The 21,279-nt window shown below is 44.4% G+C and overlaps 1 protein-coding gene across 2 annotated transcripts in view; it reads left to right on the forward strand.

Annotated features, from left to right (window-relative positions):
* Positions 1-19,604, forward strand: part of PLB1 (phospholipase B1) — a 113,886-nt gene extending 94,282 nt beyond the window's left edge. For both annotated transcript variants that reach the window (XM_075595412.1, XM_075595413.1), the window contains exons 48-57: positions 806-905; positions 4,074-4,125; positions 4,888-4,968; positions 6,712-6,777; positions 9,583-9,677; positions 12,645-12,726; positions 15,174-15,278; positions 16,072-16,167; positions 16,874-16,948; positions 18,214-19,604. In XM_075595412.1, coding sequence (XP_075451527.1) covers positions 806-905; positions 4,074-4,125; positions 4,888-4,968; positions 6,712-6,777; positions 9,583-9,677; positions 12,645-12,726; positions 15,174-15,278; positions 16,072-16,167; positions 16,874-16,948; positions 18,214-18,435 — 974 coding nt within the window. In that variant the 3' untranslated portion in view covers positions 18,436-19,604. The remainder of the gene's footprint in view (positions 1-805; positions 906-4,073; positions 4,126-4,887; positions 4,969-6,711; positions 6,778-9,582; positions 9,678-12,644; positions 12,727-15,173; positions 15,279-16,071; positions 16,168-16,873; positions 16,949-18,213) is intronic.
* The last annotated feature ends 1,675 nt before the right edge of the window (positions 19,605-21,279 follow it).

Here is a 21,279-nt window from a genome sequence, read left to right on the forward strand (position 1 = left end):
CGCACACTGGGGGGCGCGGGATTTTCTACGGGGGGGGCGCTGCGGTTGCAGAGACCCCGCGCACTTCCCCCCCCCCCCAGGCATGTGAATGAAATGCTGGGGGATCGCGTGAGGCCTCAGCAACTTCCCTTATCTGCTCTGACCGGCTCTTCAGTGACGCATCACCATGACAACATAGCGTCAAATGATGCTGTGCGTTCAAATGGCAATGCGACACATGATGTCATGACACGTGGAGCCCGAGAGCAGGTAAGGAGGGGGGGAGCAGCCAAGGGGGAGCATAGACAGGGGGATGGGCGCGAACTGAAAAGTTTGCGCACCCCTGCATTAGGGAACTGGACAGTTTTATCATTCTTTTGTATGTTGTGTTATACCAGGGGTGCTCAACTCCAGTCCTCAAGACCCCCCAACAGCAAGGTTTTCAGGATATCCCTGCTTCAGCACAGCTGGCTCAATCAAGAGGTTCACCTGTGCTGAAGCTGGGATATCCTGAAAACCTGACCTGTTGGGGGGGAGGGGCTTGAGGACTGAAGTTGAGCCCCCCTGTGTTATACAGATGGGACCCTTACTTATGTGCCATCACATGCTATTGTGTACTTTTCTATGTGTATTGTGGTAATCTGTTATATGCGGTGACAAAATATCACACAGTTGGATCATTCTACTACCTGCTCGCTGTTTCACAACCAGCAGCATACGTCAACAATTTGAACTATAAACAAGTACTGGATTGCCTTTATTGGGCTGAAGATGGACCACTCACATGTATATATATATATATATATGTTCTCATTTTTGTTTCAAGATATTTTGAAGAAGTTCAATCCTACCGTACGGGGTTTCTCCACTGGTGTTGGCAAAGCAACAGCAGAATTCAATGTAGCAGTTGGCGGAGCAAAGGCAGAGTAAGTAATAAGATACAGGAGACGCATTTGTTGGGTAAACCAAGATATTTTATTATTATTCCTTTTTTTCCCCCCTTTTCCCCCTTCATTTACTCTATAAATGCTCGTTTCATCCTTCCTTTACCCAATAAAAAGATAATAAACAATGGACAGGTGCTGAGGACCAAGCATGATGGATAAATGAGTTAACTACGCCCCTTGCGCCATAACTATCTAGGGATTATGTTTGATAACCCTCCCATCTCGAGAGGCCCTCCGGCTGGATAAACTGTGCCAGAATCATGTAAATGCTGAAGTTCTGTAAATATTGTGTGAGAAACTTCCCTCCCGACACCCCCTCTGTTTTTTTTGTTCCCAACCCCTCCCACTCTCCCCCCTATAAAAAGCTTCGATAAAATACAGGTTTAAAACTCATGATATAAGGAAATCTCTAAAAAGGGAAACCTGGTAATAACAAGTTTTGTTGGGAAACAAATGTGTAGTCGCTGTGAAGAGTGGATTGTTACATTGTGGGTTCAGATGCGCTGTAGTAAGCTAACAAAAGAATGTTTAATAGATGTATTGTAGTCGTGTGTACATAGCAATCCTAACCTGGAAGGCCTGATAACATTGACTTGGCCATATATTTGATACCGCTCTGTTTTCTCACATTAACATGCACAAATTGCTCATTAACATCAGTGTGTGATACACACATGAAAGTCATTTACTTCTCAGGGAATATTTGCTGATACTACCCTTGCTGAGGATTCAGCAGTCAGCTGAAGCAGTTAAAGTCCAAGTTTTCCTGGATGTCTCAATACTAATAATAATCATAATAACTTTATTTCATATAACGCCTTTCTCCCAATGGGACTCAAATCACTTCACACTTACAGTACAGCGCGCGGTGCGCAGCACATAGGAATGTTACAGACACAGTCCCTGCCCAGGTGAGGTTACAATCTATGTTTTTGGGGCCTGAGGCACAGGGAGATGAAGTGACTTACCCAAGGTCAAATAATTAAAACAAATTCGATTTTTCTTATATTCCTAATAAATAATATATTAATCATTTAAACACAAGCAAGGCAAACGTGATACCTGGTATTCTGGGACAGAACAATTGCTCAAGATGTATCAAAGAAAAACAGCCTATTGATTTCAATGGGATTCTTTTCTTTGATACAGCAGATATGGGGACATATGTATCATGTGGCGAGGGAAACAATGAAATGATATGTATCAGAGTAAAATATCCCATTGAAATCAATATGATTTTATTCCTTGATATATTTGAGGCAACATAAATTGCACAACTTTGCCCTAAAATTGGACCACTTTTGCCTTGATACACATGCTCAATTGGTGCAGGGTTTGGCCCCAGAACTGTACTACATGTGTCTTGATACATGGGCACCGTAAGCCTCAATAACATTAATGATTTCAGAGGAAATGGCAGACACTTTAAATCCTAGCAAAAACCCCAAAAACATTTATTATCCCTGCATATTCACTGCAAACCCCACATTTGGACATGGCCCTGTGTTGGGTCTCTGTGTGACACGTCTAAGGACGGATATAATAAACACATCTCTCAGAGGTGTATGGGGGTTTATGTAGCAGTCTCTCAGCTACAAAACTGTAGAAAATAAATGTACAGCTTAACCCCGCAATAGCGCGATCAGATACAACGTGGATCCGCTTATAACGCGGTGTGAGCGTGGCTCCCAATAAATTACACAGTCACACACATAAGTACATTTATTATACCATAATACAAATACCTGTATACTACTGTATACAGCTGCTCAGGGAAGCGCGCTTTTGTCCGGTCACGTGGGTGGTGCATTGCGCTCTGGTGATGTGTCTAGCAGGCTATGCGACATCTGGTGGATGTTGGGGGTCGGACTCCAGGAAGTAGAGCCGGCTAGAGTGGAGCGTGCTGCTGTTGCTGGTTGACACCGGGACTTCACCGCCTCCCTATAGTGCTCCCTGCTGCAAGAAGCTTATCCAGCCCCCCCCCCCCACTTGTAAACAGTTTCCCCTCAGTCTAATCCCCCCCCTCTTGCATATAGTGCCTCTACAATGGCAGACCCCATGTCCGTGTTGTCGGATCCCCAGCACACCGCGCAGCTGATCCGAGTAAGTCCTGCATGGGGGTGCCGCTGGGACATCCGGGAGAGTTATCTCAGCTCTCCCCCTCCGGCGGACATGGAACCCCTGATCGCGGGCAAAAAATGTTATTCCACGATCCGCTTATAATGCGATCACATTATGTGGACCCCAAACACCGCGTTATAATGGGGTTCAGCTGTATCAATTAAAAAAATAACATTGCTTTGCTTTGCTACATATGGTGCAGTTTGTTGCCCCTCAATTGAACAACTTTTGAATTGATACTTACAGTATGCTTTTCTTTACTAAAGTCTCCTGACTACAAAAACAATAAGTGATTTAAATGTGATGGTTTTTTCCTTTGCTAAATCTGGTGCAATTCCTGTGCACTGGTTTTGCCCCAAGTTTGCACCTGGTAGACTTTAGTAAATAACCCCCACAGACCCTACAGACTCCTAGTGGGGGGGGGGCTATTTATCAGTCCCCAGGCTGCAAAACTAGGACAAAACAACAACAAAATATAGGATTTTCTTCTTTGATAACTCTGGTGCTTTAATCTTGCATCAGCTTTCACCTGCAGACAGGAGACTTTGCTAAATGACCCCCCTAGACCTCTAGGAGTGGCCAGGGGAAGGCAGAGTTTGTACAATTGTTGGGTATGATGGGGACCTTCCAGGTCTTTGCATTCTATTTAATTATCATTTTTTCCTGTATAGCGCTGAGCCGGTATGCAGTGCTGTATACAGAATGTTTGCAGGCACAGGCCCCTGCCTCTGTAGAGCTCACAATCTATATTTTTGGTTGCCTGAGACACAGGGAGATAAAGTGACTTGCTCAGACAAGAAGCCGACACTGTGTTCTTTTCAGAGTGAGCGCCTTGATTCCCGGAGGTGCTCCTTCAGCCCTATAAGTAAATCACATCTGACCATATATAGAATTGTTGACTCTAACTGATAAGTAAGTAACTTGGGAATTTTAGATTCATTTTCATAGGTTTTAAGAATCCGACAGCAGCCCCCTATACATATATCCTGGTTATCCAATTCACTATCGTTTTCTTTCTATGTTTAGAAACATGGCGTCCCAGGCGCGCACACTGGTGAATAAGATGAAGGAAAGCCAGGTGAGTAAGGCCTGTACCGTGTTATTACAAAGTCTCCCAACCTTTTCAGGAGCCTCATATACCTATAATTGGACCAACATGTAGTTGATATGTGACCAGCTTTTGAACCTCTCAGAGTTCTTCATCGGGTATGGCAGAAATACGTTGTCAGAGATACTTTCCCCAGAAAAGAAGTAGCAATGTATAATGAAAATGTTGGGAGACACATCGCCCCAGATGTACTGCACCGACACACTTTATTCGAGCAAATACCCAGTATGTACCTGGCAGATACCTGGAATGCGCCGCTCCTCACCTCTGACAAGCCCCATTGCGTTTGCCTTCCCAGCCTGGGTTCATGCCTGGCTGACGGGCGGCTGATCTGTTAAATGATAATGATTAGGATTTAATAGGCTGCAATGCTTCGCGTGTCTACCAGATGGCATAAATTCATGAATTGTAATGCAGTATATATATATATACTGTGCAGTATTGCAGCCAGCGGGAATAAAATGCTTCAATCCCTGCCTGGAAAATAACCCAATGCACTCGGGCAGAAAACAGTCACAAACCTCAATACACCCGGGTATACCCGAATTCGTGGGACTAGCCGAGCTCGAATAAAGTGTGTCGCCAGTGTATCAAAGAAAAGATCCTACTGATTCCAATGGGAAATGTTATTTGGAGCAGTTGTTTTTCTCTGCAGAATTTCACCAACTTTATGATTGATCTACCTCCTTCCTGTTTGACCAGATCTCATTGTTCTGTTTTATATTCAATCAGGCCATCAATTTTAAGGAAGACTGGAAGATAATTACAATCTTCATTGGAGGCAACGACTTGTGCCAGTACTGCCAAAATAGGGTATGTAAATATCACGAAGAGAAGTTTCTCTGGTAGGATATTGTCAATAAAACTCGCAAAAAATAAGTTTGTATTTAATGTACAGAGGCAGCAGCTGTTATCTGACCTTTTCTCTAATTGTATTTCGACATCTCCCCGAGATCCTCTCTAGATTTGCCGCAACAGATTAATGGCCCATCAGATTAACACAGCAGGGGTCCCAGCCTGGAAGAGACGCACAGTAAGAGTTAGGCTGAATCAATCACTCGACCTGCGCGCGTGACCCACAGGACTGTAACATGGTGGGGATACCGGCACCCCATAACGGGTCCTGTAACTCGGGAAGCAGGTGGTCCCCGGAACTGAAATCAATGCGGTTCAGCTCCGGAGACCCCCTGCTACAATACTGTAGTATTAAAATTAAATAAAACCCCTGCGATCTCCTGTTAGAGGCGCGCTGGTAGAGTGACTGATTCAGCCTATCTCTTACTGCGCGTCTCTTACAGACAGGTACTACCCGGTAGGATTAACACAAGAGGGACCCCTGCTGTGTTAATCCGATGGGCCATTTATTCTGCAGCGGACCATCTAGGACCACCACGCGGTATAGTGCGTGTTTCAACCCGAGAAATGGTCGGATAACGGCCGCTGCATCTGTATATATAAATGTTAAAAACGGTGTTTTATCTTGTATGCAAACTATTTAGCAATGTCCTGTTTTCCACGGGCCCAGTGTCCCTTTAATGTGCAGTTATTTAGTGTCTAAAAATGTTTGCTCAACGTATAGAGGTGTGTGTAAGCTGATGTGTAAATGTTGTGTTCTGCAATGAACATGTTTTAGTTTCCAAACGACAGTGTATCTCTGCTCACGTGTCATGCTCCAACCGAACCAATGCTTCATTCCCAAGCGCTGGATACTGATTATGAAGACCCGAAAATATTCCTCATTCATCAAATGGGGCTACAAAACCAGGGCTAGATCATGGTCACCTGGTGGCCTTGTCATTAGTGAGCCGGTATGACAGTGTTGCTGCTATTTGCATTTAGTAAAATAGAGGAATGCTGTGATGCAAATAGAATGATTAAAATTAGACTACAGGCATACCCCGCATTAACGTACGCAATGGGACCGGAGCATGTATGTAACTATGTAACACAGGCACACCCCGCATTAACGTACGCAATGGGACCGGAGCGTGTATGTAACTATGTAACACAGGCATACCCCGCATTAACGTACGCAATGGGACCGGAGCGTGTATGTAACTATGTAACGCAGGCATACCCCGCATTAACGTACGCAATGGGACCGGAGCATGTATGTAACTATGTAACACAGGCATACCCCGCATTAACGTACGCAATGGGACCGGAGCATGTATGTAAAGCGAAAATGTACTTAAAGTGAAGCACTCCCTTTTCCCACTTATCGATGCATGTTCTGTACTGCAATCGTCATATACGTGCATAACTGATGTAAATAACACATGTGTAACAGGCTCTATAGTCTCCCCGCTTGCGCACAGCTTCGGTACAGATAGGGAGCTGGTATTGCTGTTCAGGACGTGCTGACAGGCGCATGCGCGAGCTGCCGTTTGCCTATTGGGCGATATGTCCTTACTCGCGAGTGTACTTAAAGTGAGTGTCCTTAAACCGGGGTATGCCTGTACATGATTAAAGAAATATGATTCTTGCTCTGGGGAGAATTAATGATAGTAATAGGGAAACGTCACGAAGTGAAATAACCGGCTTTTCCTCTTTCAGGACCGATACTCGCTGAAGAATCACATAAAGCACATTGAAAGCGCTCTGGATATACTGTACGAGGAGGTAAGACTCTCAAACCCCTTTAACGTACTTCCCTTTGGGGAAGGACCATCTTCAGGACAAAGTAACAGCTATTTTTAGGAATACTATCTTATTGATCAGATTTGTGAATGGCCAAACGGTCCCCCTGTGGGTGGCGCTCCGCGTGTGTCCTGCGTGCTTTGGCGTGACCGAGGCGCAGAAATGATCTTGTTCGTAATCCGGGAGAAGGCAGGTGGCCCATTTCAAGATGCTCTTTAAGAGACCGTCAAGGACATTTGGTCTCGGCCGTTTTGCCGCTAGCATGTCCCTGCCGACGTTTAGCTGCCACTCCTCTCGCTGCAGGGACATGTCTCCGCCGGCCGTTTTGCCGCTAGGGTAATGCCCTAACCTTCACCCTTACCCTAAAAACCCTTCATCTTAACCCCTAATGCTAACACTACCCCCTACCCTGAAAACCTTAACTCCTTCACCCTTTCCCTAAAAAAAGAATCTTAACCCCTAATAATAACGCAACCCCTTACCCTAAAACCCCTTACCCTAAAACCGCTTACTCTTATTCCCTACCCTAAAAACCTACAGTAACATCTTACACTAAAACCCCTTGCCCTAATTCCCTACCCTAAATACCTAACCTCTTACCCTAAAACCCCTTACCCTTATTCCCTACCCTAAAAACCTACAGTAACATCTTACACTAAAACCCCTTACCCTAATTCCCTACCCTAAATACCTAACCTCTTACCCTAAAATCCCTTACCCTAAAACCACTTACTCTTATTCCCTACCCTAAAAACCTACAGTAACATCTTACACTAAAACCCCTTACCCTAATTTCCTACCCTAAATACCTAACCTCTTACCCTAAAACCCCTTACCCTAAAACCCCTTACCCTTATTCCCTACCCTAAAAACCTACAGTAACTTCTTACCCTAAAACCCCTTACCCTAATTCCCTACCCTAAATACCTAACCACTTACCCTAAAACCCCTTACCCTAAAACCCCTTACCCTAATTTCCTACCCTAAATACCTAACCTCTTACCCTAAAACCCCTTACCCTAATTCCCTACCCTAAATACCTAACCTCTTACCCTAAAATCCCTTACCCTAAAACCGCTTACTCTTATTCCCTACCCTAAAAACCTACAGTAACATCTTACACTAAAACCCCTTACCCTAATTCCCTACCCTAAATACCTAACCTCTTACCCTAAAATCCCTTATCCTAAAACCGCTTACTCTTATTCCCTACCCTAAAAACCTACAGTAACATCTTACCCTAAAACCCCTTACCCTAATTCCCTACCCTAAATACCTAACCTCTTAACCTAAAACCCTTACCCTAATTCCCTTACCCTAATTCCCTACCCTAAAAGCCTAATCTCTTACCCTAAAACCCCCTACCCTAACCACTAAAACCCCTTAAATTAACTTACCTTATTGAAAAACAGGCTTTGGCTGAGCGGCAGCAGTGAAGGGACCCATGGCGGTGAAACGCCAGCGGAACCTTGGTCGCGGCAAAATGGCTGTGACCAAATGTTCAATTAAGCTTTAAAAAAGCTACCCGCTTAACCACTTTTTGTGTACCCGGTGGAGGAAATGAGCCCGGTGTTTTAAAGCCGCATTATTCAATTGGGGCCCAAAGCAAGAATCCTCTATTCACATCACATGTCACTACTCAATGTACCTCACCCATCTTCTCACACACACTTAATGTCCACAGCAATTGGTATATTAGTTTAGGTTCTTGCTTGGTTCAGGGCTGACTGTTAACTATCACCCTTTTCCTCTCATGGCAGCCCTATTATTTTAAATATTAAAGTCAAAAATAAGGAGCCCAACGGAGTGAGGGTTCTGACCCAAAGTAAATGGCATTATTAGAATATTTCTGACCTTGATGCCTCACGATGGGTGTGGGACCCAATGAGTCTCTTTGGGACCTATGCCGATTGCTTGTGCCTAACGCCATCTCTAATTTCATCTTCCTTAAGAGGAACACGCTACACTGAAAGGACTTCATAAGAGTTAACTACTGACCAACGTAGAGAACAGAGAGACGGCAATGATTGCAGGCGCCTTTCAATAATCACATTTTTTGATAACATCCATTTTCTATCCCGTGCTCCATACACTCTAACTGGGAAGAGATGGCAATTTTCCATGGGAACCAAAACATATCAACTCCAAACCAAGACGTTTTAAACGTCATGGCAGTCATTGTGTCTTCATCCTTCTACTTTGTACAATACTATATAAATATAATACAGTGAAGAAGAAAAGTTGTGGGCCTTTTTTTTCCAACCCTGATTTGTCATTGTCAAATATATTAGATAATCAATCATATTAGGGAATAGTTGTGTGTGTGTGTGTGTGTGTGTGTGTGTGTGTGTGTGTGTGTGTGTGTGTGTGTGTGTGTGTGTGTGTGTGTGTGTGTGTGTACGTATATATATATATATATATATATACACACACACACGTCGTTTATTTTTAAGTTGTCTCAAATATATGAGCAAATTTGTGTTTGCTGATCATTTTGGACAATTATGACTGTTGAAAAAGTGGCAAAAAAACTGCTTATATCTTACTCAGAGAGCACTTTGACCCTCATTGAAAACATAGCTGATTTGTTTACAAAAATGGACACGGTTCTCACATATTTGCATTTAAACAAATCAAGGTGGCATGTTTTTTGCCTTGCAAATCGACACACAGCGCTCTACCAAACCGTCTGTGTTTCCATGAATTATTTACATTTGAGCAAACCAGGGCACTGCTTATTTCTGTCAGTACCTACTCCTCGGTGTGTAACTACTGTAGTGTCTCTAGATCCCACGCGCCTTTGTGAATCTGGTGGAAGTTATGGAGATCGAAGGTCTTCGCCAGGTAACATCGGAGTCTCTTGGCTGCATTCTTTTAAAACCGTGAGTATTGACATCAAAATGTGAACATGACTTTTACCATAAGGTAACACTCATCTGTATCTAATGTATCAATGCAACTGAGGTAGGAGAACCGGTCCAAATCCGTTTCCCGGATTTTTCCAAATTTACCATTCAGAATCCGTTCCGCGGTGTAAAATCCACCAACGGATTGTTCTAGTTTCAATCCGCGCCAATTCATCCAAAACCGCCATTGGATACAATCCGCTGGTAGATTTTAACAATCCATCAGCAGATTCCGTAATCCGCTGATGGATTTTAAGAATCTAATCCACAGATTGCAGAATCCGCCGATGGATTATCGGTGTTAAAAATTAAATTATTAATTAATTTTGAAAAAAAATAATAATAATTTAATTCCACAAGAGGCAAATCGCCATTTTTTAGACTGATTCGCTGAAATCCGCGGACCAAAGGAACCGGCTAATTCGGATCCGCCGAAAAAATATCCCTGTCTCTACTGTACAGTTGATAATTTTGCTGCTTTCTGTACCTAAACTAACCCTCCGTCACAGATTTGATAAATTCCTGTTCTACTACAGATGCAGGGGCCATTATTTTAGCAAATCACGCGGTGTATACCTCGGAATACCCATGTGATGGCGCGCGATTTCTTCCAACCGTACCGCGCTAAGACGCGTGTCGACTCGGGTTTGTATCGGATTCAGAAAATTGCATTTTAGCACGGTCTGCAATACCGTCGAGAAACTCAAGTGGGCGATCGCGAGTCTAATAGCAATTCAACCTGTCTTTTATTGCCGTACAGTTCTGCAAGTGTGTAATTGTAATCTGTAGATTAACTTTATGAGTTCATAATGTATGGTGTACATGGGAAAGAAGTATTTTGTACGAATTAAGTGTTGTATTTGTACAGGATAATAAAGGGAAAAGGAGTAATACAAAAATACAACGTCGCTTCTTCTTCCGAATGTTAAATATTTTTTTCGCTCATGTGTACAGTATGTCTCTGCTAAGAAACCCCAAAAATAAAAATGTATATCTTTTATTCTATATGTATTAATCAATACTTTCAACTTTTGCTACTGTAGGCTTGCTCTTCTTTTCATACTGTTTTTATTTTATGCGTATGCGTGTATGTCTCATTGGAACCTTGTTGAAACACATATGCGTGTCATCACATTTAGGCGCATGCATGTATGTCTCATTGGAACCTTGTTGAAACGCATATGCAGTCTTGGTTCGGGGTGGGAAGGGAGCGATGAAATCAGGAACACACCATAAAAATAAAGAAAATGAAAACAATAATAGTGCAGTATATCAATACAGTTGGAACTTAGTAGATGTCTTGGCTCTATAGGAATTCCTACTTACAACAAGTGTAATAAAAACTGGCAGTGGTCTTACTCAGTCAGTGTTGGAGAAGTTAGATCTCACACATGATGATAGATTCTGGCTCAGGAAAATTTCAGAACAAAATTCTTGCAGATGTCATTTGCTCAGATCCAGATGAGATGGGGCGTATATGAAATATAAAAAAACGGACCAATGGTCTAGATTGCAAAGACACTTTTATTGCAAAGAAATAGAATAGGAAATGTACTTACAATAAGTACAATGACTTGTACACATAACGGTTTCGTGAGACAGTTGAAAAGCTGATCCTAGATGGTGAAGATTACTCCCGTCCTCCCGCAACTCCAACCTCACCGCCGATGGATGGCGTCTGACATCACTTCCGATGAACGGGTGACGACATCCGGTTGAAGGCGATTGCGACGGACAGCAATGGATCAGCAGTGGAGCTCGGTCATCTTCACTTCGTGGGCAGCTGCAGCAGACTGACTTTCTCAAGCTTATATTTCATATACGCCCCATCTCATCTGGATCTGAGCAAATGACATCTGCAAGAATTTTGTTCTGAAATTTTCCTGAGCCAGAATCTATCATCATGTGTGAGATCTAACTTCTCCAACACTGACTGAGTCAGACCACTGCCAGTTTTTATTACACTTGTTGTAAGTAGGAATTCCTATAGAGCCAAGACATCTACTAAGTTCCAACTGTATTGATATACTGCACTATTATTGTTTTCATTTTCTTTATTTTTATGGTGTGTTCCTGATTTCATCGCTCCCTTCCCACCCCAAACCAAGACTGCTTCTGTAGGGAATCTTTGCATATTCCTTGGAAGGTTGAGAAGTATTTTTTTGGGTTACACATCATTATTTCTACTTGTTTTTGTGTGTTGTAATTTGCACCTGCTATTTGGGGGGATTTTAGCGCCTATTCAAATCACCTGGGTTCACTCTGAAACGCATATGCGTCATCCCATTTAGGCGCATGCGTGAAAAAAAATTTAAATCGTAGTTCGAAATGAAATATTCATACATTTTGGCTACAGTCTCCATGTTATCTGCTGCAGGATTAATTGCAGAAAATATTAAAAATGCATAACTACAGTCAGGTTTTTTTATACATGTACGGTGTACACATGGTGTACAGTCCAGTCAGCAATTGTGCAAGGATACTATAGGAATGTAGAAAAAAAGCACACAGCTTTGAGTTTTCTAAGTTTTTATTATGAAGCGCTTAAATTTGATAATGTCTTCAAGGTCGAATCACAATGGACCACTGTGGTAGACTTGGTTTTTATCTGGTTTTAAACACCTGCAAATTGACACACTAGCATAGACAGAACTGTACACATTACAATTCATTAATTTCTGCCACCTGGCGGATACACGAAGAATTGCACCCAAAGAAATCCGAAACCATTCAATTAAATCAGATCAACAGCGGTAAACCGCGGGTAAACTTGGCGGTGTGAGGGCGGCGGGAATGAGGCGTGAATACCGTGTGGAATACAGCAGAGCACACGAAAAAGGATTTGGGATTTGTTAAAATGATGGCCGCTGCATCTGTATTTCTATGAAGTCAGAAAAAAAAAAGAGTTGCCCTAAAAGTTGTTGGGGTCTCCTTTCTCTGTAGCAACCTGTGCCCATGCATTATAAACCCACGAGAAGCGTCGCCTGAGTTGAATGAAGTCAAACAGTTAAACCGAAACTTGCAGGTAAGGAGTGGATGCCTTTCATTGTCATGCCGTAATGTACATTCTGTTTGAAGAGATGTAAGCCCCTATTTATAGTAAGTTTCCTTGTCGGGGAAGCCAACTGAGTTGCATTCATTTCAATGGGGCTCAAAGACTTCCCTGGCATAGAGAAGCCTTCCCAGGCATAGAGAAGCCTTCCCGGGGCATAGAGAAGCCTTCCCGGGCATAGAGAAGACTTCCCGGGCATAGAGAAGACTTCCCGGGGCATAGAGAAGCCTTCCCGGGCATAGAGAAGCCTTCCCGGGGCATAGAGAAGCCTTCCCGGGGCATAGAGAAGCCTTCCCGTGGCATAGAGAAGCCTTCCCGTGGCATAGAGAAGCCTTCCCGGGGCATAGAGAAGCCTTCCCGGGGCATAGAGAAGCTTTCCCTGGCATAGAGGAGCCTTCTCGGGCATAGAGGAGCCTTCCCAGGCATTGAGAAGCCCAATCACATCACATTGAAATAAGGGCCTTTGTTCCTCTTCCTTCCCACTGTCGCCTTCATGGTCTCAGCAGTATTCCCAGGGAATTACAGCTAAAATGTTCATTCCCCATATTTTAATCTCACAAAATGACATATAGTGAGCAAGTTTGCAATGACGTAACAGTGGCATCATCAAAGGGACATTGCAATAGAATCAGCAATGGGAGCGGCAGATGATAAAAACACAGGGGGTTATTTACATAACTGGGGCCAAACAAGGGCAAAAAAACAGTGCCAGATTGACCTAAGGAAAATCTCCAGTTGCTTTTAATGGAATATTTGTCCTTGATAAATATGGTGCTGTTTTTGGCACTGGATTTGCCCCAGTTTTGCCGCCGGGAGCCTTCGGTAAATAACCCCCGTGCGCTCGTACTGTAGCTCCTTCAGATAATGAGACCCAGTGCAGCTTTGTATCGCTGGTTCTGTGTGCGTTCAGTGGAGCGTTCCAGGTCCATGAGAGGTTACAATGTCTTCATTTCAAGTCATTATCACTCTTCTATTTAATGTAGGAACACAGTTGTTTGATTCAATTATCTTCAAAAGATGTAGAAATATTTTAGATGGTAACGTGTTATATAATGTAGAAAATATATTAATGACCATGGAGAGCAGGAGTGGCCAACTCCAGTCCTCGTGGGCCACCAGCAGATCGGGTTTTCAGGATACCCCTGCTTCAGCACAGGTGGCTGAAGACTGAGCCACCTGTGCTGAAGCAGGGATATCCTGAAAACCTGATCTGTTGGTGGCCCTTGAGGACCAGAGTTGGCCACCCCTAATGTAGTGCAATGGTGGGCAACTGGAGGCCCGCGGGTCCTCCGTCCACAACCCCCAACCACTGCCCACCCCAGCAGCCCACTCTCTACCTCTCCCCAGTGCAAAGGAGCAGAGATGTTGCTGCCACAGACCGTAGCTTCTCCACGCTCCTTCCGCTGTTTAATAACAGCGCGCTGATAAATAATGTACTGTCCCGCTCCTTTCTTGTGCTAATTACTGGTAACCAGCGAAAGAAGGGGAGGGGCAGTATTCATCAGCGGGCCACCATTACACTGCTGACCAGTGGGAGAGCAGACAATCTTCTACCCGCGGCTGGAAGCGTTCCTGCTGCCTCTGCACTGGGGAGAGGCAGCATAAGCCCTTTTGAGGGTCGCACATGCAGAGCTTGAATAGATCATGTTGCCCACTACTGATCTAGAGCAATAATATTTTAGGTGCAAAGGACAGTTTGGCTGGGATTCCTTGAATTTGGAAATATTTTTGTCTGAAAGGGTTCAAAACCGCCGTTTTAAACCATAGAAATGGAAAATATCCACCTTCATAATGTGAAAAGATGACAGGATGTCTATCTTGGATGTCGGTGTTCTTTTACAGAGACCGATGGGTATTTATCATTGTCATTTACATCATTGGTATGGGGGGAAGAAGCAATAAACTCCCACTGCCCAGCTGGGATGCCACCTAAACCCGCTGAACCAGCCCCCTCTTCCACAAGAAGCCTCACTGGTCTCATTATCCTTTATTCGTACGGTGACGGCATGTTCTGCAGCGCAGGACCGTGAGTGAGACGGATAATATAGCAATACGTGCACAAATATGACATTAGCACAAACTGGTACAACCGGGAGAGAAGCCACTGCTCCACAGAGCTGGCAATCTAAAATGAAGAAGGGGTTTAAGAGCTGTGTTGATGAGACGAAGACATGGCTTGTTCTATGGCTTCTCGTTGTAGGCAATGGATGACAGGTGTCATGGTGGGGACTGGAAGAGGTGTAAGAAAGTCTGTATGTTTCATAGGGTTTCTTTAGGCTTTTTTTGGGTAACCGTTAAACGTATGAATGGTGGAGGAGTCTAAGTCTGCATCTGATCCATACAGAATATAACTATTTACACAACAAACACAGAGTGTTGTAGTGTGACATTGTACTAACCCTTCATTATGTCCCTCACAGACACACGTTGCTGCCTTGGGTGCGAAGGAGAAATACCAGGAGCGCGAGGACTTTGCTGTAGTGACGCAGCCATTTTTCCAAAACACCGTTGTACCAGTGAATAGCGTAAGTCACGTTCAAGTTTAAGAGGAAATCTCTGTTGACTTGTCAGATCGCCGAGACCTGTTACCGTCATCTAAACCGTGTCATTTGTATATTTTACCTAGCTGTGTTCTGGCTTATTTTGTTAACGTTATGAAAACTAGTAGGAAGATGGACAAAATAAAAGTATATGTCCTTCCTGCGGACATCTCGGGCAGCGGAAATTGGTACAGTAATTGGGAGTTTTAAAGCTGGGTGAGATAATGTATGCTACCATTTGCGATCACAGCAGTCTTCCTGAGCTTCTGGAAGGAGGTGTGAGTTCTGGAGAGGACCTGGTTTCTACAGGTGGCCTTCCTTATAATAGTCTTCTGGGAGGATGTACATTTACCAGTCGCATTGATTAAATCCATGTTAATGAGGCTTCTGAAACTACAGAAATAAAGAGATTATGGTCGAAGAAATAAAAGCCAGAGTAAGATAGGCAGGAGGTTACTTCAAGGAGAAAGAGGGTCTCAGTGAGTAAAGACTCTGACTAAATAGTGCCACTTGAGTTTGAATTGGGAGCTTGGTTCAGTTACTAGTGTTGGTTCCCTGTGACCTTGGGCAAATCACTTTATCTCCCTATGTCTCAGGCACCAAAAACTTAGATTGTAAGCTCATCTGGGTAGGGACTGTGTCTGTAAGAAACTCCTATATTATGAGTTCACCCGCACTATACTATAATTGTTACGCACTTTGAGTCCCATTGGAGAAAAGTGCTACATGAAGTAAAGTTGTTATTATTATTATTAAATCTGCTGTTTCCTTTCTTCAGAACGGAGAGGTCGATGTGGATTTCTTCTCCGCGGACTGCTTCCATTTTCATGAAAGAGGTCATGCGGAGATGGCCATTGCTCTCTGGAATAACATGGTACGTGAGAATAATCCAGCGCTAAAACTGCGTTACATAGAAATATAGTCCATGCAACGGATGCACCACCCTTTCCGAGAAGAAGCAGAGTCAGACCTCACAATTGTATGTATGTCTTTATTTATATAGCGCCATAAATGTACATAGCGCTTCACAGTAGTAATACATGTGGTAATCAAATAAATAACAGATAATATAAATAACAGGTCATGGGAATAAGTGCTTCAGACATAAATGTAACATTAAGGAAGAGGAGTCCCTGCTCCGAGGAGCTTACAATCTAATTGGTAGGTAGGGGAACATATAGAGACAGTAGGAGGGAATTCTAGTAAGTGCGTCTGCAGGGGGCCAAGCTTTATGTATCATGTGTTCAGAATGTTCACAGTGCTATTCATATGCTTCTTTAAGCATATTTCCCCGTGAGGAAGTCTGACTCCATGCCAACGTTATATACTCAAATGCAAGAAAATTGTATTTAGAATCAGAATCAATGCCACCATTTAGTGATCAGAGATGAATCCTTCCACGTTTCTGCTTCTCCTACCCTTTAGTGAAATCACAGTTTTTGGTAAAAACTGCGAAATTATTACAAAGCAAATCACAAAACGGTCAAATATTTCTATCAGTGGATGCTTCTCTTTTACTTCTAACGTTTATAATGCAAACTCGTTTTTATTCCTTATCTTCTTGTGGGTTTTATTTACAGTTGGAGCCAGTTGGAGAGAAACAAGAATTTAACAACTTCACACATGACCGATCGAAATTAAAATGCCCAATAGATGTAAGTAAGCAAGTCTGGTTTGGTGGTTCCCCAACTTGTACCTAGTCCCTCATACCCAGACACGGGCACCCAGCCCCTCATACCCAGCCCCTCGCACCCAGCCCCTCATACCCAGCCACTCGCACCCAGCCCCTCGCACCCAGCCCCTCATACCCAGCCACTCGCACCCAGCCCCTCGCACCCAGCCCCTCATACCCAGCCCCTCATACCCAGCCCCTCATACCCAGCCCCTCGCACCCAGCCCCTCATACCCAGCCCCTCGCACCCAGCCCCTCGCACCCAGCCCCTCATACCCAGCCACTCGCACCCAGCCCCTCGCACCCAGCCCCTCATACCCAGCCACTCGCACCCAGCCCCTCGCACCCAGCCCCTCGCACCCAGCCCCTCGCACCCAGCCCCTCATACCCAGCCACTCGCACCCAGCCTCTCGCACTTTTGCAGATGGTGTGCTAACCCAGCGCTGCGCAAACTGGGGGGCGCAGCAGTTATAGAGGCCCCGCACTCTCCCCCCAGGCATTTAAATTAAGTTCCAGGGGACCACGCAAGGCCTCTATAATACACTTCCCTTCCAGCAACGCGTCGTCCTGGTTACCCGGCGTCAAATGATGTTACCATGGTGATATGACGTCACATGACCCCGCGTGTCATTGACGCCGGGGTCAAGCGGGAGGGGGGGGGCATTCGCCGTGGAGAGCAGGCAGAGGTGCGCACAGGGAAACGTTTGCGCACCCCTGAGATAACCAATGCCTTGCTCAGCTATTTCATTTACCTGGAGTTGTTAGTGTACTACATTCCTGCCCATGATGACAGTGAAGAATTAAATAACATACTTTGCATTTAACAAGCCCAAATATACACAACTGTTTTGTGGGTAATGATACCTCAACATCAGCATTCCTCATAGATGCATTTAGCACAGTACATGAGCTCTGGGGAACTCAAGTCACCTCTTTAGATCTGTATATGAATGTATATGAATAATAGACGTGTGCGCTCCCACACCCTCTGTTTCTAACTACATATACATTTGAAGGATAAACGGCAGGTTTGTGCAACTCGGGCGTCCTCAACTCCAGTCCTCAAGACCCCCCCAACAGGTCCGGTTTTAAGGCTATCGCAGCTTCAGCACAGGTGGCTCAATCAGTGGCTCAGTCAAAGAATGATTGGGTTTAAAAATAATATAATAACATGATTAGGAACTATCTGAATGTAATAATAATTTTAAATAAGCCTTGTGACACCGAATTTACCATTACTACTCCTAGGAGCGCCCTTATCTCTTCACTCGGAAAAACAGTGGGCTCCCTGAAATTGAAAAACCCGAACCGGAAGACAACGGAGACCAAGTGCCGTACTGGTCGGTGATCGTGGCGTCCATAGGCGGGGTGGCACTGGGATGTGCCGTTGTTGGTATCGGAATGTCTATGACTTCTCGGAGACGCAAGCGGAAGCAGAAGCAATCTGCAGGAGTCGGCTCAGCCTTCTGAGAGACACCCCACACCCCTTGTCCCCCCACAAAGTCTCATTGGGATCCCTCTCCTACAGAAGTAAATTTGATTCCTAAGACTGGCATGGGGCCACCCTCCTTATAATTAAGTTTGGGTTAAGCCCTTTCGCTGCCCATAGCACCTGCAACACGTAGCCCACAGGCCCCTGTGGCAGTGAAAGGGTTGGACTTCTATCATGTAGAATAAAGTGGCCTTTTGTATGGAGGCGGTTAGAGCAAAATGAAATGTGACCAGCACTATTGCATATCATTGCCATGATATGTTGTGATAAATTGTGCCAGTATTTTCGATGACTCCTGTGGGAGATCTGTGATATCATAATATGATATCATTGCAGCCAATGGCACAGTTCATATTAGTATTCAAATAACTACACACAAACTATATAAATTGCACCAATTGTAGATATTAACCATCATATATTCCACTCCATGCCATAAGGATTTTCTTTGTAACGTCCTGTAAAATATAATGTCGTTCATGAAATTCATTTCCATGGATCAGGCGTGTGTGGGTCATGTCTTGTTTATTCATAATGTTCTTTGTATGTGTGGATCAGGCACCAGTACAATAAGGACCAACAGCACCACAAGGAAAGGCAGCGGGAAAAAAAACTTGACATTTGTAAAATATTCTACATGTAGACGTCTCATGAAAATATGACCCCACCTGCAACCCATGATTTGTGTTGCAAAATACCTGCCCGGAGTTAAATTGTTCACTTACAGAGACGGGGTCCTTTTTTTTACAACCTCCAGGCTGTGAGAACAAAGCACACAAAAAAAGCCGCTTCATCCAAACACAGTAGAAGAAACACTGCAATGACAGATTTTTTTTTCTGTATTAAATCTAGTGTTTGGTGCCTGTATTGCACCAGTGTTGTAAGTCTGCAGATGAATAACCCCTTTCCTCTGAATGATCTACTGTAATACAGTATGCCTGATCTAGTATTTGACTGGAAATTTGTTAAAAAAATATATACTGTATATATTTTGTAAAACAGTAGAGAAAGAAAATGTGTAATGTGTTAAAAAAAAATATTTGTAAGTAAACACATTGTGAAAATAGAGATACAACTAGTGCTGTATGTACAGGAATGACATTGTATGCAAATCACCGCTGCAAGAATAAAGAACAGATGAATACAATGTTGGCACTGAGAATACTCCTTCTTACAACCATCAAAATATTAAGGGGGAAGTTAATGGTTGATGACCTGTCTGTAAATGCAGCTGTTTTAAATGCACACCGTATAGTAAATACACACAAGTTTAAAGCAACAATCCCACATTTGTGTATTTTTCTTGGAGAAACGATAGCAGGGGCCCCTGGAGGCAGGGTTGCCACCTTCTATTGAAGGCTGACCGGAGACTTTTTGCAATAGCATTTTTTGTACATTCATTTATTTTATTTGTGCATTTATTTCTTCATCGCCCGGCATCATCTCCCCCTGCAAGGTCTAGGCAGCATGGCTCCACGACGTCAAATGGCGTGCGTTGCCATGACAACGTGACGTCACAGCCTCATGCAGCGTCAAGTCGCCATGACAATGGGACGCCTTATGGCGCCGAGGCGTTACGTGACGCCCCGTTGTCTTGGCAACGTGACGGCAGAATGTCATGTAGTGTCTCGTTATGGCAACGCGGCAGCATTTGCCGTCGCGCAGCCATGTTGACAGGATTTGCAAGGGGAGATGCCGCCCGGCAATTTTTCAGGTAAACTCGTAGCCCAAAGATACGTGACCAAAACCCGTAGTGAAGAGGTCAAACCAGGAGTGGTGGCAACCCTGCCTGGAGGTAAACCGCAATATTTGTACCTCCGGGGAGCCAGTGGTTCCCAGAATATTTTTATATACCGGTAAAATGAAAGTAAAATGAAATATTGCTTCCGGGTCATTCTATAGGAAGCTGCACTGTCATGTTCTGATGACATTGCGACTTCCTATTGGCCCATGGGAGTGAGGCTTGAATGGCAGCCATATTGATTTCACAAAAGGAACCAGAAGCACTGCCACAGAAAAAGGTTCCGATTCTGTAAACACATGGCATTTGAGTAGGGGGAATTGTTGCTTTAAGATTGCTATGAATCAGCCACCTGTGATGTACGACAAACACAGCAATGCTTTGCTCATCAAATATTTGTAAACCCAGCAATGTGTATGTAACCCATATTCCCCCTCCCCCCCCCCCCCCCCAGACTCATCTGCTGTATCTAGGGTGCGTGAGGGCGGATTACATGCGTGTCGGTGGTGCATACCTGTGTGGAACAGGAGGGCCTGAGCTTCCAGCGGTGGTGTTGGGGAGACAGGACCAGGCTTCTGGGGTACTAGCCTCCAAATGTCTTAGTGGTGCAGCGCCTCCATCTTCTATAGCTCCCAGGGATACGGGAGAGGACCCGTAGAGAAGAGAAACCCGGTTCCCAGGGTGGATGCTCCCGAATCACACAATAGTCTTTGGTAAAAGCCAATGTCTCTCTTTATTGTATATACAGAGGGCACACAGCAGCCTCGCAGCATGCAGCTGCAACAACAACAGCAGTAGCAGCGCACACAGAGTCCCCAAGGTGTACAGTCTCCTCTCCTTTCCTCCAAGTATGGTTCTCAGGATGGTCTGGGGGGGCCTCAATACCCTGATGCCCACCGCAGAGGATGCCCTCTGGGTGGGGGTAGACATTCCCTCTCACCCCTGCATCAGGGTGAGGGGCATTGTTCCACCGGAGCCTCAGCTCTTCACGCTCCAAACTCACAGGCCAGACTCTGACTATACCTACTCCAGCTCCTCTGACAGTCAAGCCTGGACTCACTCCAGCCTCAGACTAACCAAC

Source organism: Ascaphus truei, chromosome 4 (genome assembly GCF_040206685.1).
Source record: "Ascaphus truei isolate aAscTru1 chromosome 4, aAscTru1.hap1, whole genome shotgun sequence".
Taxonomy (NCBI): Eukaryota; Metazoa; Chordata; class Amphibia; order Anura; family Ascaphidae; genus Ascaphus; species Ascaphus truei.